Source organism: Heterodontus francisci, chromosome 35 (genome assembly GCF_036365525.1).
Source record: "Heterodontus francisci isolate sHetFra1 chromosome 35, sHetFra1.hap1, whole genome shotgun sequence".
NCBI lineage: Eukaryota > Metazoa > Chordata > Chondrichthyes > Heterodontiformes > Heterodontidae > Heterodontus > Heterodontus francisci.
The window spans coordinates 48086404-48111386 of NC_090405.1; the positions used below are offsets into that span (position 1 = coordinate 48086404).

The following is a 24983-nucleotide window of genomic DNA, read 5'->3' on the forward strand; positions in this document are numbered from 1 at the left end:
AAACTGAGCCAAAGCAAGCTTACTTTAGGCTATGAACATACAAAATTCTGAAGGGGCTTGACAGGGTAGACACGGAGAGGTTGTTTCCCCTGGCTGGGGAATCTAGAACACGGGGACACAGTCTCAGGATAAGGGGTCGATAATTTAGGACTGAGATGAGGAGAAATTTCTTCACTCAGAGGGTTGTCCTTTGGAATTCTCTACCCCAGAGGGATGTGGATGCTCAGTCATTGAGTATATTTAAGGCTGAGATCAATGGATTTTTGATATCTCAGGGAATCAAGGGATATGGGGAGTGGATGAGTAAGTAGAGCTGAGGCAGAAAACCAGCCATGATTGTATTGAATGGTGGAGCAGGCTCGAGGGGCAGTATGGTCTACTCTTGCTCCTATTTCCTCGGGTTGTATGTTAACTACACAATGAGAGACAGCAGCTGCAGAAAGCTGTCTCCGATGCCACACAAAATATGTTAAGAAGGAGCCAGATGCTGGGGGAGGAATTATCAGCTGTGTCTGGATGCATGAGCTAAGAGGATGAGCTTATTGTTCATGTGACTTCAGATCAGTGTTTGAATCATAACTTCCCTGGAAATGCACCCCCAACAGTTACTTCCATCTCATTAACTTGTAAATGGGACCCACTCAAATTAAATGATCTCATCTATGCTTTAAATCACAGGAAAAATTGAGTAAATCGAGAGTTGGAAATTCCACAGAGCACCACAATTTTCCAAGTCGAGGTTCTGGTGGGGCCTTAGCAGATCAGGAAATTGCAGGCTGGTGTAAAAGAAAGACTCTGGGTTTTATTTTATTCTCGGGACAAGTAGGGTGCCAGGGGGACCCATAAAATTGAGTGGGAAGGCGGCGGGTGGAGTGTCCGTGGCTTTGCTGATGCCACTGAATTTAGTCCGGTGACAGGAAGGCCGAGGACAACCTTCCCGCCCAGGGGGAGGTGGTGGCATTGTGGTAATGTCACTGGGCTAGTAATCCAGAGCCAGAGGCTAATGCTCTGGGGACCTAATGCTCTGGGAATACAGGTTCAAATCCCACCACGGCAGATGGTGAAATTTGAATTCTGTTAATAAATCTGAAATTAAAAGCTAGTCGAATGGTGACCATGAAACCATTGTCGATTGTTGTAAAAACCCATCTGGTTCACTAATGTCCTTTAGGGAAGGAAATCTGCTGTCCTTACCTGGTCTGGCCTACATGTGACTCCAGATCCACAGCAATGTGGTTGACTCTTAAATGCCCTCTGAAATAGCCTAGCAAGCCACTCAGTTCAAGGGCAATTAGGGATGGCCAATAAATGCTGGCCTATCCAGCGACACCCACATCCCACAAAATGAAGTTAAAAAAATTCTCGCCAGTGGATGTTGTAAATTCTCGCCACCGCTGGCATTTTACCTCAACTGCACCACCCCCACACCTCACCAAGGCCTGCTTGACTGATCCTGGCAAGCCCACCCCCACCCACCTGCACTCCAGGGCTCCATTGCTGCTCCTGGTCCCAGGCCTAATTGTAATGCCAGTAGTGGACATCGCTCCCGGTGGCGCTGCTGGGACTGGTGAACTGTTGGCTCTCTGATTGGCCAGCAGCTCTTTGAGGCGAGATCCCCATTCTTAAAGGGATGGGGACCCCCAGCACCAGGCAGCTAATTGCCTGAGCGTTGTGAAATGCAGTCAGGGGTCCCCCAAGTGGCCGAGGTGGGGTTCCCCTCACCTTTTGGGCCTGGTGTCGGGACCCCCGCCGACTGCATAAAATCCAGCCCTTTCATTTATATAGTGCCGTTTGCAGCCTCAGGGTGTCAATTAAGTACAGTTTGCAGTACAGTTATTGTTGTAATATAGGAAACAAGTACAGTAAGGTCCCACAAACAGCAATGCAATCATGACAAGACAATCTGTTTTCAGTGATGGTGGCTGAGGGGTAATTTTGAGCAGGACATTGGGGACGAACATCCCTGCTTTTCTTTGAAATAATGCCATGGGATTGTTTACATTCTCTTAGGAGGCCAGACGGGGCTTCGGTTTAACAACTCTCTTGAGGGGCAGTACTGAACTGGAGTATCAGTCTGGACTTTCTGCTCAAGTCAAGTGGGGCTTGAAACCACAAGTTGAGTTAGAGGCGACAGTGCTACCCACTGAGTCATGGCTTACAGTTCTAATGACTGGAAAACGATGGCCCCCACCCTCAATGACGCTGCCTGGTAGGAAAACCAATTCCCCAATCTTTGCTAGCACTGTCCTACTTCAGTAGAAACAAACACAGAAACAACTGGCAATTTTTCACTTCCTTAAAATGCATTCAAAACACGTTACAAACATAATCCGCAGCAAGTTTCACCATGTCTAAAGCTGCATAATAGGATTTTAAAAGGGAGCAATCAAGTGCAGTATTGTGAATATAGAATGCGGTGTAGGTGGGGATTATGGCCAGTGTGTGTTGTAAAAGATTTCAGTTTACAAAGTTATTGATGTATCTGGCATTAAGAGCTCCAATGAGAAGACATTTAATATTGGATTGGAGTTCCTGCAATTAATTTTATTTTCATGTTTAAATATCTATAACCATTCTCTAAGAAAAGTGATCTTTGGCTTGAAAGACAGAATTAATGAAAACTCAAAAGGCAGCCAAAAAGAAAAAGTGCCAAGAAATCTAAATGCTCCTGGAATAATTCCTCAGACCCTGCTAGAAAATAATTCTCACTTCTTCGGAATTCACATCCCATGCAATAATTATTAAACCCACCATTGCTGTAGGCAGTGCTCAGTATACTTTCTTGTCTTCACATGTTGTAAGGCTATTTTACAGCTGTCTTTGAGCTTTTGCTGTTTTCCTGGTTGGGCATGTAAGGAAGAAGTAAGAATAAGAGAAAGGAGATGGGAAGAGTGAGGCAGAGGGAGAAGGAAGGGAAGGGAGAGGGAAAGGAATAAAGAGAAAGTGAGAAAGGAGGGAAAGAGACGGAGTGAAGGGAAAGAGAGCAGGAGAGTGAGGAGGAAAGGAAGGGAGAGAGGAGGAGGGAAGAGTAGGAGGTGAGGAACAGAGAGGGATAGAATAGGGAGAAAAGGAGGAGTGAGGGAGAAAGGAGAGAAGGGTAACGGGTGGAATATAATGAGAGGAAGAAAGATGGAGAAGAGACTGAGTGAGTGGTGTGAGAGAGAGGGTGAAAGTAAGAGGGACAGGACAGGAATGGAGAGTGAGGGGGAGCAGACTAAAGATAAAGGGAGGGGGATATGAGAGCAAGAGGAGAGGTGTTGCGAGAAGAGACAGTGAGAGGGAAAGGAGCAATTCCTCAGTTTGTCAACATAGGGAGCTTTGTTGGAAAGAGTTGTGGCCCCTGGCCCCACTGAACACAGCTAGATCCCATGGTAAATGTGACTAACCACATGAAGGTAAAGAGAAGGAACAAGTAACTAGGTTTGCAGCTTCTGATTGCTATCCAGTCACTCCCCACTGTGACAGGTCGGGTGCATGGTTCTCAGCTGAGAATCAAATTTTCCCAGGTATGATGCCTCACAGGAGTGAATAGCCTAACAACACTCACCACTGAAGCTCCCACATAAGAAAGGCCACTCAAGCCAGATATTAGAGGGCTGGCAGACCCTGCAGAGTGAGAGCTCCATGAGAGTCAGGAAAGGAGGGGAGGAAAATTAGAAAGACGTTAATACAGCCTTCAGCACTGGTAAACTTCCCATGGCATTGCTCACAGTGTGCAAAAGGATGCAGTGGATTGGGCGGCTACAGCACCAGCTAGTGGCCACAATCTGTAACTACCACATCACCCGACCTGTTTACATAGGATTTTCCCAGTATAATTGTTTGCACAGGTATCTGCAATGTTAAATGTTGGTATAAAAAGCATGAGCAAAAATTGTGACAATAGGAAGAAAAGCTTGTGGACAAGAAATGCACACAGTCACGGGCTTTATAATATAACATATAGATAATTACCCTGGTTATATTAAGCGATTAATAGTTTACATGATTATGAATATGTTTGCATTCTGCAAAGATAGAAAAGACTCAATGGGTTTAATTGTTGCTAATTGGTTATAATACACTTTTGCTCAAAGGTTTGCTCCACTTGTCATTTATGGGTCAAAAGAAACATTTTACTGGCGCTGTGATAAACTTTAAACATTTATACTTTTGCGCAGACCCCAAAGCAAGTATTCAGATTTATATTGTAATTAAAAAGGTCTAATTTCACCTGTCACTCTCCGAAGCATTGCACTGGCACAACACATGTTGCTGAAAGACAACCGTGTCTCACATCCAGTAACAATTTGTTTTTCTCTCTTAATGCTTTGTTCTTTTGAGTGAATTAGGCTTCCTGTCGGCCATTTAATCTCACATTATCTAGACAGTGGATCTGTTATTGTGAAGAAGCCATCAGGCTTTCATCAGCAGAGCATGAATTACTATAGCAGAGCATGAATTACTATAGCAGAGCATGAATTACTATAGCAGATCAGTTTTCTGATTCCAGTGCACAATGTACGAGATGAATAATGGATGTACTTGTCTAATCAAAACCATCCGAGATTACAACCTTCCGAGTTCACAGACACTCCCCCTACCCTCTCCCACATACACACACAAATATGGATGTATAAATTGTTTCAAGGGTTATAGGGAGAAAAAATACACATTTGGTTCAATTAAATCTCCACCCGAGAGTGGTTCGGAAGAGCTTATCTCTTTTCTTTGTTTATAAGCTGCCCCTGGGGAGAACGATTTGTAATATTTTATAGCACCTGTTCTAGAAAGCCATGATTGCATTCAGAAAAAGCCACATCGCTAAAAGATTGATGAGAGTTTGTGCATTGTTAAAAATTCATGATCGTTGGCAAGCTGCATCAAAGCAGTGATTTCATTAAACTCCAACCAGGGGTGGTTCTCAGTTTCTGAGACCAAACCTCCCAAATTAACTGAGCAAAAAGTCGGATTTGCATTTTTTTTTTAAATTACGCCTGTGTTGAAATGTAATGTGTATTCCTAAAACTGAGGGCACAAGTCAATAATAAGTTATCCTCGTTGAAAAGAAATACTTACATTTATACAGGATCTCTCCGAAACACCACAATCTGTCTGACATTCAATTAATTACTTGGAAATGTAGAATAGAGGAAAACATTGTGGCCATTTTACACACAGCAAGATCCCGCAAACAACAAAGATAAAGGTGAGGACACCATCCTTCAAAATCTGCGATGCACCACCAGGATAGGCAGAGACAGCAACAGTTTAACACTGCATCTCAAAAACAGCATCTCTGACAATGCAGCATACCCTCAATACTGCAGTCAAGATTCATACACATCAAGCTCCTACACATGACAATGTGCTTAACAAATCATCTGCTACAGTGATGTTGCTTGAGGGATAAATATTGCTGCGGGACACCGGGGGGGGAACTCCCCTGCTCACCTTCAAAATAGCGGCCATGGAATCTTTGATGACTACCTGAGACCGGGAACTCAGTTTAACATCTCATCCAAAAGACAGTATCTGCAACAATGCAGCATTCCCTCAGTACACCACAGGGGTGTCATCCTAAGATTTTGTGCTCAGGTTTCTGGAATGAGACTTGAACCCACAGCCTTCTAACTCAGAGATGAGAGTGCTACCTGCTGACACGAAAGAATCAGTAGTGTAAATGAGATTAGCACCTATTTTGAAACATTGCCATATGGAACACTGTGTGCAACAGGTAAAGGGCAAAGCCCAACCTTTCAATGGGAAGTTTGTCACTAGCAGTTGAGTGCACTTAACTGATTAATTTGGCCTCTTGGCCAAATATCCTTGGGTGTCAGCTGTGTTAGTGGATTGACTGCTCATTATAGACCCTACCCAATTCTTCTCAAGGTGAGAGCATCCTCCTCTCTTCCAGTAATAACCACAAGATCTCAGGGGTAATGTTCCTACTTTGCACTTCCCCAAATTTACAATAGACCCCCGCACTCCGGCCAAGCGATGTTGGGCAAATTCCCCCTTTATTTTCCCCTTTAAGCACTAAGGAATGTAGGTGGGCCCTCGGGTTAACATCACACAACAACAACGAGTGCCTTTTACACAGAAAACAACATCCTAAGGCACTTCACAGGAGTGTAACCAGACAAAGATTGGCACCAAGCCATATAAGCAGACATTAGGCCAGATGACCAAATGCTTGGTCAAAGAGGTACATTCTGTGGAGCATCTAAGGGTGGAGAGGTTTAGGGAGGGAATTCCAGAGCTTAGGGCCCAGACAGCTGAAGGCATAGTGGGGTGATTAAAATCGGAACGCACAAGAGACTCGAATGCATCAAAGAACAACCCTTGCGTCCAGTCGTGACCTGAACTTTGGGTCTTTCCCCCTTCCCTCCACAGTTTGCCAACAAGAACAAAACAGTCAGCAGAACCCTGGCGTTGGCTCGGTCCCCGGTAATCAATCTCCTGTTTAATGCAGGCTAACTCAATGCATAAATCCTCGTGTCACTGACACTCTAGAGAAATGTTGTGGAGAGCTTCCAGCCATTTTAATAATGGTGAGGCTAATACTGTTCGATCTATCCAACACCGCATCATCCGGCTACAGTAAAGAAATTGCATATTAATGCTGTCATCTGATTTATGAATGGATATAATCAGGCTGAATTTTACAATAGTTTATGAGCTATTGACTATGCTTTGCCATGTGGAAATCAGAGGCGACTTTCAATGCAACAGTAACTTCAAGGACAAAGCACTTCTTTTATTACATATGCAGACCACCCTGACTAGAAGGATCTATGTTAGGGGTGGGACAAGCTTTCAAAGTTCAAAAGAAACTGTATCTGACGAAGAGCCTCAAGTTTTTGAAGTGGAAGGACGGTGCGACGCTGATATTTGCTATCACATCTTTTATAAAATCCAAACCTTTCTTTTCTGTAGCATTCTATTTTAGTAATACTGGTGGATCTTCCATTGAGTCACTTGTAGGTAATCTCAAAATAGGAATGGGGTTGAGACGTCTAGTTTCTACCTTTAAGGATGGTCCCTTTAAGAGCAACACTCTAAACTGGTAAGCCCAACTATTTGGCAGTTGCTTGCAAACTGTCGGAGTTAAACAAAGGACATTTGTAACAGGTTATACATTTCAGGCTGTGGCTCAGTGACTTTCTTCTTTGCTCTTTTGTAAGACTGTTTTACATCTGTGACACAACGCAGAAGAAACAAGACACACACATAGATATCATCTGCTGTATTATGTTTTGAGATGCATAGGGTATTCAAGTTAGCTTATATTATAAGTGCTTAAGGGAAGCTAGATAAATACACCAGGGAGAAATGAATGGATAGATATACTGAGGGTTGGATGATGAGGGGTGCGAGGAGGCTTGTGTGGAGCATAAACAGCATAGACCAATTGGGCCAAATGGCCTATTCCTGTACTGTATGTTCTGTGTCAGACACAGAGTAAAGCTCCCTCTACACTGTCCCAACAAACACTCCCAGGGCAGGTACAGCACGGGATTAGATACAGAGTAAAGCTCCCTCTACACTGGCCCATCAAACACTCCCAGGACAGGTACAGCACGGGATTGGCTGGGCAATTTGGGAACCACTTCCTGCCTGCAATCAGGGGGAGCGGCTGCACCTGTGTTGCTGCAATGGAGAGGAGACAGCAGGGTGGAGTAACTGCAAAGAGGTGACTGAAGAGTGGAGACAGCTGTATTTACTGTGGAACTGTTGCACGTTTTCATGACTAAGAAGACCTGCAAGTTATTTTGGAGAGGTGGGTGTTGGAACACCAGAGAACTGTTGGTTCTTTGGACTGTTGGGGGAGGGAGGAGGCACCGGAAGATCCAGGGGTGGGGCTGCCAAATTCTATAGGGAGCCCCTGTATTTGCTCTTGCATTTATCTTCCATCCTGCACAAAAGGGGCTCCCTCCCCACCCCCAACTGTGTGGCTCGGGACAGCTGGAGCTGCCCGGGTGAAGACAATCTTTATACAACAGCAGAAAAGGGAGAGAACCGGGCGGCTCTAGCCAACCCGGGCGAAGAGCCCTCCCCTAACTGGAAGACTGGACTGTAGACTCTGCAGTAAGGTGCTCCAACCACCAATTGAACTGTAACATCCTCACAGCTGTTCTCCCTTCCATCACTCGGCCACCTATCCTCTCCTCTCCTTGTCCTTTTCAGCCCTATCCTCCTCTACTCCCATCCCCACCCACACCCCCCCATCATATTGCTTGTGTTAAAGAGAAAACTGTCGTGTGCTTTGATTCTTGGGGGTAGGCATGGCTCTGCGACCCCATGGCAAGCCCTCCTTCGCCGGTGGTGGGGCCTTCCTGTACAGATGCTGCTGCTGCAGCTGCACCTGTTGCCCCGTCGCCGTTTGCATTAATAACATCGAAGCATGGGGTCAAGAGCTACGTCCACCCAAACATGTCAATAGAGGCATGCGAAAAGGCAATGGCCGAAGTTGTCTGCCCTTCGGCCATGGTTGCTGCCTCAAAAATGTACATGAAGGCGGTGTTTTTCCTGAAGACCGAGCGGGCGGTGTCCCTGGCTCTGAGAAAGGCGCTCACTGTGGGCGGGACCTTTCTGCCAGTGGACCCCCTGGAAGCCACTGCGCAAAGGATCATTCTATCAAATGTCCCGCCCCTCATTGCTGGTGAGCTCCTCCTTCCCCACCTGCACCACCTGGGGGAGGTAAAGACAGGGCTCACCCCAGTCCCGCTCGGTCTTCGGGAGAACAGCCTCCAGCATGTGTACTCCTTGCACCACTAGCTATTCATGCAGCTGGCGCAGGAGGAGGTCACAGATGGCCATTTCAATGTAGAGTTCCAGGGGACGGCCTACCGCGTCTTCTGGACCTTGGACGGGGCGCGTTGCCATGTCTGCAAGGGAGTGGGGCATGTTCGTAAGAACTGCCCCAACCTCCCGGCCGCCAACTCCATCTCGGCGGCCCAGAGTGGCGCCACTGCACCTCCTCCCACCCCCCCTACACCTCCACCAGATACTGTTCAGTCGGTTCCGGAGGCTGCGATTTTAACAGCCTCCAGCGGGGTGGGGAGTGCCCGTCCAGGTGGAAGGAAGGCACAGAGGAAAAATAAACATCAAGAGACGCGTCCCCTGGACACATTGACACAACCTGAGCCTGAGCTCAGCCCGAGGCCCAATCTCGGGGAGCCCACTTGCCCCAGGGCTGGGCTCAGGCCCAGAGTGACTAAAAAAAAAGGTGCAGAGGCAGAGACCTCTGATGGCATGGAGGTCTCTGAGCCTCCGCGCCCAACTGGGAAAAAGAGAAGGCACCCCTCCACGGAGGTAACACAGGGCCCTGAGATGCAGGGCCCATCTGTTGGGAGGGAGCTGTCTCCTGATTCAGGTCCCCAGATTTCCCCTAACACCACCATCATCAAGTCTGCAAAGTCTGGGCAGGAGCTCCCTACCCCTCAGGATGGAGGGGAGGGGGAGGTCCTTGTACATGAGGCCCCTCCTGAAGGAGTAAGTGGAGCCCTGCTTGTGGTGGGGGAGCCTTGGGGACGCCTCCCATTCTGCCACTGGGTTGGGTGCCCTGAGTGGAGGGGAGGGCGAGGCCCCAAAGGGTCAGCCCTCCCAGCCGGAGTCCACCACCAACCAGGAGACACCCGCCTGATTGCAATTGAAAATTTTGTTCCATCTGCTGGGGCTGTGGGTGCTGGCGGAGTGGGAGATGGCCTCCTCTCTCTGCCTCCGGTCCCGACTCCAGCTGGATTTCAGGAGTCATGCACTTCCATCTCCCCTGGACCGCTCATTGGCCTGGGGACAGAGGTGGAGGGGGATCCTGGACCGTTGGCGCCCACAGGCTCCAGTTCCATCCTAGAACCCAGAGAGGACTCCTCCGCCATCGATCCTGGGGGTGGGATCGTGACGCAGGCGGGACCAGCTGGTGCAGCCGGGTGGGTCGTCTGCCCTACAGTGTGTGGTGGATGTGTCAGCTGCTGGAGGTGACGACCCGGAGGAGGATGGGGATTCGGTGAGGGGCACGGAGGACGACCTTGATTCCATCGCCAGAGGTAGTGGAGTCCCTCATCCCTCCCACCGAGTCTCCTGTCATCCCCACAGTGGAACTCCGGGATTTCCTCACGGCATGCAGGGGTTGCCGCAATAAAGTTCAGCTGGCCCTCGGCCGTTGGTCGAGTCTGGCGCTGATCATTCAGTCCGTCCCTGCCGCACTCAAGAAAGCGGGCAAGCGCGCGGGCGTGAAACTGGTTGAGGGGTGCCGTTTTAATGTGTTCCTCAATGGGTTGCTGGGGGAGTGGAAGGCCAGGTGCACTTCCGCTCCCTCCTCACAGTGAGGTGTTGGTGACGGGTTTTAAGTACCTTTGACATGAAGATAACCATAGCCAGCCTCAACATCAACGGCAGCAGGGGGTCTCACCGCAGATTTCACAATCTCTCAGTCCTCAGGGAAGGGAGATATGTGGTGAGCTTTCTGCAGGAAACCCACACCGTTCCAGGAGACGAAGCCACCTGGCTCCTAGAGTGGCAGGGTGGGGTCTACATGAGTCACCTCACCTCTATTTCTAGTGGGGTAGCTATCTTGTTGGCCCCGACTTTTCAGCCGGAGATCTTGGGGGTCAAGGAGCTAGTGCCGGGCCGCTTGCTCCACCTCGCCGTTCGCCTGGGTAGCGTGCCGCTCCACTTTGTGATCGTGTACGTGCCCAGGTCCGGCGCGTTGCAAGCGCGCTTCTTTGAAGAAGTGTCCGCTCTCTTGAGTTCCATCAATAACGCCGAGTGCATCATCCTCGGGGGGTGGGGGAGGGGGGAATTTTAACTGTACCCTCGAGGTGGGGGATCGCTCCGGTCCCCAGCGCGGCCAAGCGTCGGTGGAGAAGTTGAGGGAACTGATCAGCTCACTCAACTTGGTGGACGTCTGGCAGAATCTCCATCCCGACTCCAGCACCTTCACGTGGCGGTCTGGAGGAGGAGGGTCCCGAATCGACCGCCTCTACTTTTCACAGGCATATGTCTCCCGCATGTCGGCGACCTCCATGCGGCTGGTGCTGTGCTCCATCTTCTGGATGGGCGGAGAAGATCCAGAAGAAACATGTCGATTTCTTCTGAGGCAAGAGGAAACACTGGGTCTCTGCTGCGGTCCTGAGTCTCCCGATCGAGGAGGGTGGCCAGTCGCTGGTGTGCGTCCACACCCAGGCTGCGACTCTCCGCCTTCGGACCCTGCAGAGATACCTGTACGTCGAGCGTCCTCCCAGATGGTGTGCGCTGGCGACGTATTTTTTCCGCCAGTGTCACTGCCTTCAAGATGACACGCAGCTTCCAGCGGAGTCCGTTAGATGCGCCTCTCTGAGGGAGTTGCCTGTCTTTTACAGGGATCTATTCCGAGTCTGGAACATGGTCGCCTCCAGTCAGGGCGCTCCCCCGCCGGCGGAGGAGAGCGCCTCGGCTGTCAGGGCGGCCGACTCCGGGGATGGACTGGCGGGCGGGCGGAGTAGCCGAAAACCCCGGGACGCCCCTCACTGCGGGTGGCGAGGGGGCTCGGGAGCGCTCCGCGCTCCCGGCCGAGCTGACCCCTGCTCAGCCAGAACTGCTCATCGGACCCAGGCCCCGAAACCCTCCTCGGGAGCCGGTCCCGCACAACCCAAGCACCTCTCAGAAATGCCCTCTGTGCCATTCCAATCGGCACAGAGGGGTTTCCTGTACGGGCTGCTCCTGCACATTCTCCACTTCCTCGCCCTCGTCAGCCGGCCAGACACGCCCTGGCGGTCCGCGTTGCCATCTGGCAGCGAGGGGAAACCCCAATGGAGGTCTCTCTACGTGGGTTTCCTCCCCCTTTACATCGGGGACCTGGGCTGGAGGGTGTTGCACAGGGCAGTCCCATGCAATAGACTTTTAAATAGGTTCACGGACTCCCAAGCTGCCTGTAATTTCTGCGGCCTGGACGAGTCCGTGTTCCGTGTATATATGGAGAGTGCGAGGTTGCAGCCCCTCTTTGAGTATTTGAAGGGGCTGCTCCTCAGGTTCTGGTTGCACTTCAGTCCCACGCTCCTGATCTTTGGGCACCCGGTGCTGAGGGGCGTGGGCCGGGAGGAGGATTCCCTCGTCGGTCTGCTCCTGGGCCTGGCCAAGGTGACAATTCACAGGTCCAGGCTGCGGGCCATCGGGGGGCGGGAGGGGGGGTCTGTCCTCCCTGATTGCCTGCTCCTCTTCCAAGGTTACGTTTGCACCCGGGTGCCCCTGGAGAAGGAGCATGCGGTGTCCGACCGTACGCTTGAGGCCTTCAGCGACCGGTGCGCACCGCAGGGACTGGAGTGCATCGTCAACAGCGAGAATGGCATTTTAATTTGAGTTTTTTTGTTTATTTATTCGATTTTAATAAAGTTATTTTATAAATATGTATATAAAGGGGGCCTGAGCAATAAAAGCCCCCTCGACATAAAATATATTTTAAAAAAACAAGGTTAGATACAGAGTAAAGCTCCCTCTACACTGTCGCATCAAACACTCCCAGTACAGCATGGAATAGTTACAGAGTAAGGTGCAATTCTACATGATATATTCTGTGCATCATCAAAATGAAAGAAATATGAAAAAAAAATTCCAAAGCAAAACACTGCAGATGCTGGAAATCTGAAATATAAACAAAGAATGTTGGAAATACTCAGCAGGTCAGACAGCATCAAGGGAAAATGTTAAAGAGGTTTTAAGCAAGTTCTAGTGCGGGGATTTTTTTTTAAGAGTTACAACACTGAAACAGGCCTATCGGCCCACTGAGTCTGTGCCGACCAACAACCACCCATTTATACTAATCCTGCATTAACCCTGCATTCTCTACCACATCCCCACTCTTCTCCTACCACCTACCAACACTAGGGGCAATTTACAATGGCCAATTTACCCATCAACCTGCAAGTCTTTGGCTGTGGGAGGAAACCGGAGCACCCGGCGGAAACCCACGCAGACACAGGGAGAACTTGCAAACTCCGCACAGGCAGTACCCAGAATTGAACCCGGGTCGCTGGAGCTGTGAGGCTGCGGTGCTAACCAGTGCGCCACTGTGCCGCCCTGATGTTGAGGGGGAGGAGAGGAAAAAACAAAAGGGATGATTGTGATAGGGTGGAATGACAAAATAGGTGATGGGTGTAAGGCAAATGAGGCGGTAATGGGACAAATAAAGAAACAAAAGATTGGTCTAGACGAGCGGTGATTGACAACAGCAGATTCATTGCCAGCACTTGCTGTGCTAAAAAATTGGGAGCAGTGGTTATGATCTCCGCTCTGTGGAAAGGACCGGCTTCTTCTCCAAACGTCCAGTACTCATCAAGAAAGACAGACTCGGAATTCAAAACACAGCAGGTATGGAGAGAGAAACAAATGTTTCAGGTCAATGACTTTCCATCAGAAATGTTTAAGTTCTTTTTGTTTATTATATGAGTTCCCAGCATGAGTCTTCATGCAGTGGGAATGTACATTAGGAATTTGGCACAAAATTGTCTGGGAGTTGGGAGGGGCGTCATCAGATAAATGTAACCCTGTAACACCTGGGTCCACTCACCATGTCTCTGTGACAGAAATTCATTCATTCTCTGCCACTCCTTCCTGAAAACACCAGAGCTCGGTACTCACGCTGTCCCGAAGGGTTGAGGCACAGAACCATCACTAAGGGCCGGTAGGTCTGTGGCTCCATGCAGGATTATGCTAATGGACTCCATGCCCGGTCTTGAGACATGCTCGTCATTGGTTGGAGATGTGAGCGTTGCTTCCGTCTTTCCAGGAGGTGTTTCCATCACCTATGTCAGTGAAAAAAAATAATTTGTGTTTTAGGAATGAGACAGAGATCCTCGATCCGAATCCTGGCAGGTTCGATCGGGCAGGAAAGCCGTCACTGCTTCCCCTTCCCCGCCCCGCTGAGTCCTTCCACTAAAATTGCAGATCAGGTCCTGGTGGCATCTTTGGGCCTGATCCGCATATTTAAAGAGGGACTTTGCTTCCGTCGCAGCCGAAAAGGCAGCGGAATCAGAAGGGGGTAAGTGACTGGTCTCATTTCAGCTGCTTCCTTCACACCCCTCCAGTTTCCACCTGTTGAAATCGAGGCCTTAGTGTCTATAGTATTCATACTGAGCATTCACTACCAGAAAGGCTAGAGAATTTCATTGCAACATGAACTACTTGCATTTATATAGCGCCTTCAGCATAGTAAAATATCCCAAGGTGCGTCACAGGAACGCTTATCAAACAAAATTTCACACCGAGCCACATAAGGAGATATTGGGACAGGTGAGCAAATGTTTGTTCAAAGAAGTAGGTTTTAAGGAGTGTCTTAAATGAGGAGAGAAATAGCAAGGTGGTGAGGTTTAGGGGGGGAATTCAAGAGCTCTGCTATCAAGTCTGGGATATACCCATGTCCACTCTCCAGGGACAGAAAACAATCAAAGCATTGGGAAATACCGTCCTGGTCACTAAATGTTCAAACACTCAGACAAGAATGGCTAGTTCACATGTCAGCCTCCTGACAAAATACAGGAGAGCTGGTCAGCCCCATAACAGTGTCCAGCCTGAAACTCCACTTCAGGCCCAAGACCGCCACATTCGGTCAGTATCTGGGAACAGTTCCCGAGGCTGGGAGGGAGGAGGAAAGATCGAACAGCTCAAGGTCTTAAAGAGCAATGGGAAAGGCCGTCTTTCATACGCATAGTTGCTGCAAACCGTTTTAATCCAGACCACTGATCTGTTATACAGCATCAAACACATCATCCATTAGAAAGCCATATTTCCCACTAAATATCAAATCTTCCTGTCTAAATTCAAAACCCACCACAGACATCAATGTTTTGATTATCCACTTACATAAAGAGCTTCCTGATGAATGCATTAAAATGCCTAGAGTCAGTCCCAATTATGACTCAGCAATTTAATAACAACATTCATTTACAGAAACATGTTGGTATTGAGCGAACATGCAGAAAAGCAAAATAATAATCTGCATACACATGCATAATTGGAGCCGCAAGGTCAGCCCTTGCCAGAGCGATTACTGAAAGCTCCAACTGCACCAACAGATGCGTGAAAGGACAACAGGGATAAAACGTGACCGATAGCAAGAGACTTTGTTCCAATTAAATCGCCAAGAAGGATCAGTGGGGTCACTATGTGAAGTTGTACAAGGCCAGATCCTGGAGGTTTGGAGATGGTTCTTCTCCCAGAGAACTGCGGACCACTGGAACAGGTTTCAGTCGACGCTGATTCACCGAGTTCCTTCATGCAAGAGCTGGACCAGGTTTTGGCTGAGGGAAGAGATCCTCTCCTACTGAAGGGTAGCTACTGCTTAGAACTATCAGGGCCAGCGTGATCTCCTGGACTAGTTTTGATTCCCAAAGGGGAGTTGGAGACAGATTTCCCCAATTTTCACCCCCATTGCCCCCAAAACGTTTCCTGGGTTTTTAATCTGCTTTTTTTTTGCCTCTCCCAGGAGATCATATGGATAGGGTGGGGCATATATATTGGGATGCACAATGTATTACAATAGTAATACGGCGCAGTGGTTAGCACCGCAGCCTCACAGCTCCAGGGACCCGGGTTCAATTCTGGGTACTGCCTGTGCGGAGTTTGCAAGTTCTTCCTGTGACCGTGTGGGTTTTCGCCGAGTGCTCCGGTTTCCTCCCACAGCCAAAGACTTACAGGTGATTGGTAAATTGGCCATTGTAAATTGCCCCTAGTGTAGGTAGGGAATATGGGATTACTGTAGGGTTAGTATAAATGGGTGGTTCTTGGTCGGCACAGACTCGGTGGGCCAAAGGGCCTGTTTCAGTGCTGTATCTCGAAATAAAAATAAATTGTGTGGAACAGGCTGGATGGACCATAGCGTCTTTTGCTGTCTGTTGTTCATAGAATATAGAAGCACAGAATAGAGCAAATTGACCTGGCTTCAAAAATAGTATTTTCTCTGCGTAAATTTTAGAAGGGGACGTAGATGTCCATTATTTCCGCACTCCAGCAATTCCTGCAATGCAAAATGCGGAACAAATTTGCGGACATTTTTAAAAGTTATGATGGGTTTTCAAAAAAAGCGTGAAAAAATTCGATTGAATCTTTGCAACAGTTTCCTAAATGTTGCATAAATAACGGACGCTATCTGCCCGGACACCTCATTGGATAACCCAAAGTGAGTGATAAGTTAAAACCTTTTAGACACTGGGTGGGACTTCACCAATTGATATGAAATTGGCCAAGACCTGGGACACAGGCACCTGGTAGTGTTTGCAAGTCTCCATCACCCGCAGTGGAGGGAACTGCTGCCAGCTGTTTTTCATGGAGGTATTTAGAGGTATGCACCTTTGGGATCCATGATGCAGTCGGTCCCTCAACTAGTGGATGCTAATGAGTGCCAGCATATCCTGGCCAAACATTCAGAATTATTGAGTCTGTAAACTCTCCGCTGAGAGTTCCCCATTCCTCCAATTCTGGTCTCTTGTGCAACCCCGATTTCTTTCCTCCCCCCCATTGGCGGCCGTGCCTTCAGGCCAAAGCTGTGGAATTCCCTTCCTAAACTTCTCCACCTCCAAATCTCTCCCCTCCTTTAAGAGGCTCCTTAAAACTTACTTCTTTGAACTGTCCTAATGCAGCTCATTGTCAAATTTTTGTCTGGCAATATGCCTGTGAAACGCCTTGAGACATTTTATTATGCTAAAGGTGCTGCAGAAATATGTGTTACTGTTGATACTAGCTAAAACAAGTAAGTGTCACGCCAGAGAGATGAAGAAGACTGCTACATTCAAGTGGCCCAAAGCTACAACCATGTGTAGAACGGTGGCGGGTATGTCAAGAGAATCAAAGCTCAGAGTGATTGGCCCAGATGAAATTAAGACGAGCTCTTTTATTTCTCCATTGGTAGATCTCTGTGTGTTGTACTGAGTTGGGCCCACAGCGATTGAGGAAATTCTCAGGCGGCCTTGATGGATCAATAGCTGAGGTGAAAGTATGAATCAAACAAACTAGCCTTTTCTTATTGAGAGAACTAGGTGAAGACCCAAGGCCCTTGGTGCAGGAAGCAGCCGAAGAGATGGAACGAGATGAGATAAATCAAAGAGGTGCAAGATAATACTGTGCACAAACAAGGAACTGCGATGTCCAAGGTGTGAGGGGTACTAAGCATTAGTCAGTCTCCGGGAGTGTTGTACATGGGAATCAATGTTCCTTCTAAACTCCCGTAGTGCAAAAAGCCGGTCGCATACAGCAAGCCGAAGTTAGAGGGAATATTCTTGGGAAGCTGGCTGGACCATTGATGTTTCTCACCAGTACAGGGCAAGGAGATTGGAGAAACAAAATGGAGGTACTGGAATGCTCCTACTGGTAGGAGGGTGTAATTACAGCGTGACCTGTTTACATAGGAAGTTACTTCTAAATGGAGACGTACGAATTTATAATGAAAAACAGATGACACAAGGTGACAACTGAGGTAAGAATTTGTTGACAGGAGGTGCACACAGCTATGAGTTGCATAACATAGATAATTAACATTCAGCTAAATCACACAATAACCATTATTTAATGCCATTGTTAGAGCATGAACACGACCACATCTGACTAATGAAAAGGTTAACACCAAGTGTATTTTAATGCTGCAGCATTCCATTGTGCTACAATATCATGTTGAAACTTCTAATTGGTTTATTTTTACAACTTGACAATACCACAATGTGAATAATGCCAAAAATATAAAAACACCCTCCCTATTGTTCAGAAAAAGAACATAAGAATATAAGAAATAGGAGTAGGAGTGGGGCAGTCGGCTCCTTAATCCTGCTCCGCCATTCAGTAAAATCATGGCTGATCTGATTGTGGCCTCAATTGTTTTTTCCTCCCCATCCCCTTATGGCCCCCCTTGACTTCCTCGTAGATCAAAAATCTGTCTCAGTCTTGAATATATTCAATGACTCAGCCTCCACTGCTCTCTGGGGTAGAGAATTCCAAAGATGAACGACCCCTGAGAGAAGAAATTTCTCCTAATTTTCATATTAAATGGGAGACCCCTTATTTTGAACCTATGCCCCCAGGTCTGGATTCCCCCATGAGGGGAAACATCCTCTCAGCATCTACCCTGTCGAGCCCCCTCAGAATCCTATATGTTTCGATAAGGTCACCTCTCATTCTTCTAACCCCAATGAGTATAAGTCCAACCTGCTCAACCTTTCCTCATAAGACAACCCTTTCATCCCGGGAATCAGCCTCGTGAACCTTCTCTGAACTGCCTCCAATACAAGTATATCCCCCCCCCCTTAAATAAGGAGCCCAAAACTGTAAACAGCACCGTCAGGCAAGCCCCCCACCTGCCAAGAATGACGAAAATTAATTTAGCTGCATGAACATTGATTTTAAACATCGAAGAAAGAACTTGCTTTAAAATAAACAATTAGAGAGTTTGGCTGGAGCGAGACGTTAGCATATCAACAGACAAGTACTTCAAAGGACAAAGGAGCTATTCCCTGCTCCAATTTCATCCACAATGGTCTTTTGGTTATCAGACGTTGAAGCATTCCAAGTTAACTGCTAAGATGGCCGAATACACAAACAGATGTGGTCAGGCCAGTTTAGTCACATGACTAACTTGGCGTTTTTTTGAATTTGAACTTCCAACGGGGAATTTAAACTCAGAAAGCTGTTTTCTCCTGGACTGAGAACACCTCTCTCCCGTCTGCTCTCATCCCGCTCTCACCAGCTTTGGAAACCATTGAAGACACATGAACCCCAAGAGAGAAAAATCTCCTTCAGTGAACAAGGTTTAAGAAGAATACTGGGCCCCAATGAAAAGCAAGACTGCTTACAAAAGGACTACAGTGAGCGCGAAGCACAGTAAACAAGAAACTCTTCTAATATTGCCTCAAACCCCTCCATTTTATTTTTCTTCTGCTCTATTCTGTCCCTATTTGCATGTGTGTATCCGTGTGCATGCTAGCATGGGCGCGTCATATATCCATAGGCGTTAATCGTATTAGAGTTTAAGGTATAATAAATTTCACTTTTCTTCTTTAAACCTAAGAAAGGCTGCTTGTGCTCATTTCTTTGCCTTATAATTGGAAAGCGGTGAACAAGGATTCACTAGAGAGGGAACTCAAAACACGGTGTGTTTAAAATTAAAACCTGTTACAATAAGACCAGGTAAGACAGTAAAAGACCCCTAGACACCTTTCTCACCTGGTCGTAACAGTACTCTAGGTGTAGTCTTGCCAATGCCCTGTACAGTTGTAGCAAGACCTCCCTACTTTTTAAACTCCATAGCAATATACACATAGATGATGATGTGTTTCGGTTTCAGTGGTTTCATTATTTTTGCCAGTTGTTTCTTTCTTTTTTTAATTTTATTTAGAGATACAGCACTGAAACAGGCCCTTCGGCCCACCAAGTCCGTGCCGACCAACAACCACCCATTCATACTAATCATACACTAATCCCATATTCTCTACCACATCCCCACCATTCTCCTACCACCTACCTACACTAGGGGCAATTTACAACGGCCAATTTACCTATCAACCTGCAAGTCTTTTGGAGGTGGGAGGAAACCTGAGCACCCGGCGGAAACCCACGCAGACCTTGCAAACTCCGCACAGGCAGTACCCAGAATCGAACCCGGGTCCCTGGAGCTGTGAGGCTGCGGTGCTAACCACTGCGCCACTGTGCCGCCCCTGGGATAAGTAAATTCAGTCCAAATATGTCATGTCTAAAGCCCTGTCCCATTGCTTGATAGTGACATCAACATTCTCCAAACCTCTTCTAACAAAAGTGATCTTTGTTTTTTTGTCTCTGATCCTGTGCTTAATTTAAATCATGATGTGGAATATTGTACAGGTGGTAGCACTCTTGCCTCGGAGTCAGAAAGTCACGGTTTCAAGCCTCACTCCAGAGACCCAAGCACAGAATCTAGGCTGATGCTTCAGTGCAGTACTGAGGGAGTACTGCACTGACAGCGGAACTGTCTTTCAGGTGTGGTGTTAAATCAAGACCCCATCGGCCCGCTGTCTCAGGTGGACGTAAGAGATGCCATGATACTACCTTGAAGAGGAGCAGGGGAGTTCTCCCCAGTGTCCTGGCCAATATTTATGTCACCCAACATCACAAAAACAGATTATCGAATCATTATCACGGTGCTGTATGTGTGCTCTTACTGTGTGGAAATTGGCTGCGCATTTCCTACAACAGTGACAGAAATTCATGGGCCGCAAAGTGCTTTGTTAGTCCTGAGATTGTCAAAGGCGCTATATAAATGCAAGTTCTTCCTTTTCCTTCCCGTGCAACTGTCATCTGAGCAGTATCAATAGATGAGGTAAAAAAATAAATTGAGTCCAATTGCTGTAACTTTGAGTTCTTCAAAAATATCATCAGTGCACCTTGATAATTAATAGAGGAGTACTCATTTGCAGACTGCCACTATCCAAGAGGGAATTAACGACCGACAACTCTCATGCTGTACATTACATCTTTTAATACAGATGGCCACTAAATATGGAGCTCACTACATCAACGAACTCATTTTCTTACGAGTAGCGTCTTGTCCCACTTTGAATCGATTCGGTCATAGCTTGCGAGCTTGATGACATTTCCATTTCCAAAAGGTTTAAAGCCAGTTGCACTCGCACAGAATTTCAACAAACAGCGACTTAGGTCATCACCCTGGGGCCACAAAAACAATTACTCACAAAAGTGGAATATTCATCAGCGGTAGGGGTATTCAACCAAAATAAAATAAAATCAGGGTCATATGGGATTTCCATCCCGAGCCTGCTGAATAATTCAATGTAGCCCCACAGCTTTCATGGAAGAAAGCAAAGACTTCCAAAGGACCTGCACATAACACGTGACCACGTCACCCAGAGCACTGTACTTTGTTAAACATTCAAATCAGCTTGAAGTTTTGTAATATACAGTACAGGAACAATTATTTAAGCAGATAAGAGGCCATAAAATGTTCCGAATGTTAATTATGGACCCTTTCTCAATGATTCTACTGACCAATTGTTAATCTTCTAGTGTGAGCATCGCTATACTCCAGGGATAGTAGACAGCATCTGCAATGACTGCCTTTTCAACATGATAATTCCCCAGATACTGGCTACAATTCTGCTGACTTAAAGGTGTGATCACATGTACTAAAATAACCAGCAATACCAAAAGTGTGCGCTATTAAGGAGCAGTTTCCAAAAGAAGTTAAGTTATGAGGAATCATTAAGGAAATTGGGCTGGTTTTCCGTGGAGATCCCGTTTGATGTTTTCGAGATGGGAATTGGGAATATTGATCCAGGAAAATTGTGAGTTATGCCAAGGGATTCAAATCCTGGGGATGCAAGCTAAAACTGAGGAAGTTAGGAATAAGAAGGGAAGTCGGGGGAACTGTTGCACCCAAAGTGGGTCATGCAACTGTGGGATATGTAACCAGCGAGGACACTGAAACAGACAGTATACAGCGGGGTCTGAAAAAACACAAGTATTTTTGAAGAGAGCATGGATCAAGTAATCTACTGGGAATGGGAGTAGATGGTGAGCTTGTTCAGCCTTCCACTGTCCCGAGAAATTCTTCTGTTGCTACGAGTTTCAATTAGTGTTAGCCCCCTGAAGATTTTTATTAGGCTACATAAAGTGACGTACCAAGTTCTGATCAGAAATCAGATTATTGGGTAATTTCGCCCATCAATCATACCTGGAGTCCACACAGTTGAAATATTGATTTTACTGCCATAATTTGTATCACATAACTATCCTCTACTCACTGCATTTTTCTGGAGAAATAATCCTGCTTTTATCAGGAGATTTTGTTGTAGTTTCGGTCACGAGTTCTGCTTTCTGTAGTTCATAGAGATTCTCTTCCCACCTACATCTGTGACTCTTATGATGCCCTCCGTTACTTTAATAGTTTCCAGTTTCCTGGTACTAACCATTTCCTTTTCACCCTGGATGCCCAATCTCTCTACATCTCCAACCCCACCAGAATGGTCTGAGAGCTCTCTGCTTCTTCCGTGAACGAAGGCCCAACCAGTCCCCATCCACTACCACCCTCCTCTGCCTGGCTACACGTGTTCCTACATTGAACAACTTCTCCTTCAACTCAACTCACTTCCTCCAAATAAAAGGTGTTGCTATGAGTACCCCCACGGGTCCTAGCTATGCCTGCTCTTTTCTGGGATATGTAGTACAATCTTTGTTCCAATCCTACTCAGACCCCCCTCCCTCACATCTTTTTCTGGTACATTGATGACTGTATCAGTGCCGTTTCTTTCCCTCGTCCTGAACTGGAAAACGTCTTCAACTTTGCTTTCAATTCCCACCCCTCTCTCACCTTCATATGGTCCATCTCTGACACTTCCCTTCCCTTGCTCAACATCTCTGTCTCCATTTCTGGGGATAGGCTGTCTACTAATATTCATTATAAGCCCAATGACTCCCACAGCAACTTTGACTGCAGTTGCTCACACCCTGACTCCTGTACGGGCTCCATTCCACTATCCCAGCTTCTCCGTCTCCACTGCATCTGTTCAGACGATGCAACCTTCTGTACAAGCGCATTCGATATGTCTTGACTTTTCCTCAACCGAGGATTCCTCCCCACCATGGTGTTTTTTTATTTGTTCGGGGAATGTGGGCATCGCTGGCCAGACCAGCATTTATTGCCCATCCCTAATTGCCCTAGAGAAGGTGGTGGTGAGCTGCCTTCTTGAACTGTTGCAGTCCTTGGGTTGTAAGTACACCAACAGTGCTGTTAGGAAGGGAGTTCCAGGATTTTGACCCAGCGACAGTGAAAGGGCAGGAAGGAACCGGGATGTAGTTCCAAGTCAGGATGATGTGTGGCTTGGAGGGGAAATTGCAGGTGGTGGTGTTCCCATGCATCTGCTGCCCTTGTCCTTCTAGGTGGTGGAGGTCACAGGTTTGGAAGGTGTTGTCGAAGGAGCCTTGGTGAGTTGCTGTAGTGCATCTTGTAGATGATACACACTGCTGCCACTGTGTGCTGGTGATGGAGGGAATGAATGTTGAAGGCGGTGGATGGGGTGCCAATCAAGTGGGCTGCTTTGTCCTGGATGGTGTCTAGCTTCTTGAGTGTTGTTGGAGCTGCACCCATCTAGGCAAGTGGCAATTTACAGGGCCCTTGACTATGTCTGTTCTATTTCACATACTTCTGCTCCCTCCCCTTCCCCTCGCTCCCAGAACCATGATAGGGTTCCCCTTGTCCTCGCCTTCAACCCCACCAGCGTCCGTATTCAACAGATCATCCTCCGCCATTTCTGACACCTCCAGCGTGATGCCACCACCGAACACATCTTCCCCTCCCCTCCCCTCCCCATCCCTTTCAGCATTCCATGGGGACCGTTCCCTCCAAGACACCCTGGTCCACTTCTCAGTCACCCCCTAACAACCCCCTCCTTTTCCTACGGCACCTTTCCATGAAAACGCAGCAGATGTAACACCTGCCCTTTTTCACCGTCCAAGGCCCCAAACACTCCTTCCAGGTGAAACAGCAATTTACTTGTGCGTCGTTCAATTTAGTATACTGTATTCACTGCTCACAATGTGCTCGCCTCTGCAGTGGGAAGACCAAACGCAGACTGGGTAACCACTTTGTGGAACACCTTCATTCAGTCTGCAAGCATGACCCTGAGCTTTCAGTTGCCTGTCATTTTAGTTCTCCAGCTTGTTCCCACTCTGACCTTTCTGTCCTCGGCCTGCTGCAGCATTCCAATGAAACTAAATACAAGCTCAAGGAACAGCATTTCATCTATCGACTAGGCCCTTTACAATCTTCTGGACTCAACACCGAGTTCAACAATTTTAGATCACAACCTCTGCCCTCATTTTGTTTCATATTTCTTTGCTGGTTTGTTTTTTTTCCTCTCGTTTCTCTCCTGTTTCCTTGGCTTTGCTTTCGGATGGCAGCTATTCAGGATCCTGCCGTTCACACCTCCTGTAGACACATCTTTGGTTTCTTTACTTGACCCATTACCACTCCCTTTGGCCTTGCATCATGAAACCTTTTCTCATTTAATCTCACCTGCTCTCCACCCTATCACAGACCTTCCCTTTTATTCTTCTTCCCACTCTCTCCCCTTTCACTTGCTCAAAAACTATTACCTTTCTAATTTTTCCCACTTCTGATGAAAGGCCACACATCTGAAATGTTGGGCTGAATTTTATCAGCCCCCTTTGGGATGAGCAGGGAGGCCTATAAAATAGCGAGGGTAGGCGGTGGGGTGGTGGGGGGGGGATAGATTGGCTGTCGCCTTCCCGACGTCATTGACGTTTGCCAGGGGTGGGGAAGGTCGAGGATGACCTTCCCGCACAGAGGCCAATTGAGGTCCTTAAGTGGCCAATTAATGGCATTTAACCATCACCGGGAACCCCGTCGCCGAGATAAAATCCAGCCCATTAGCTCTGTTTCTGTCTTCACAGATGCTGCAAGGCCTGAGTATTTCCAGCATTTTCTGTTTTCACTTCTTTTTAACTTTGCTACGTGAATCCGCCCCGCCTCCAAAATCTTTGGCTGACACAGTGGTGTTCACAATCACTTTGTTTTTCCTAACCAACACTTTCAGAAGCCACTGTAGGTTATGTAGGCTTTTAGCTATCCAGCAGTTGATATTAATTCTACAGCCGGACTATTAGGCTAATATTTAACCTGCATTAAAATAAAACACGTGAAGCAACGCGCGGGGCAATTGTGTTGTCGAGCTTATCCAGCTATCAACGTTTCCAGGGGCTGTTTACCATCTAATTTAACGCTAAGGCTTAAAGTTATGTCCATCTTAACTACTGCTTTACAGACTCATGAAATTCCCTTCTCTGCTATTTTCACTGGAGGTTTTCACCCATCTGTGCTGATTGGGTTCATGTTCCGTCATCTAGTTAATGTCTCTGTTAATACAGTGCAGAGAGGAGATTCCAATGAGCACTCTAAGCTTTCTTACATTACAACAGTGACTACACATCATTGGCTGTAATGTGCTCTGGGGTAGCCAGAGGTTGTGAACGGCGCT

The 24983-nt window shown here is 47.4% G+C and overlaps 1 protein-coding gene across 10 annotated transcripts in view; it reads right to left on the minus strand.

The window, feature by feature from the left end:
* The window catches only part of ccdc33 (coiled-coil domain containing 33), a 304008-nt gene that overhangs the window by 183352 nt on the left and 95673 nt on the right, over window positions 1–24983 (minus strand). For 9 of the 10 annotated variants that reach the window (XM_068015481.1, XM_068015480.1, XM_068015479.1 and 6 more), the window contains one exon: window positions 13597–13760. In XM_068015481.1, the coding sequence (XP_067871582.1) occupies window positions 13597–13760 (164 nt within the window). Of the gene's footprint in view, window positions 1–13596; window positions 13761–20505; window positions 20638–24983 lie in introns of all 10 variants that reach the window. The other variant, XM_068015486.1, reaches the window with a different exon arrangement.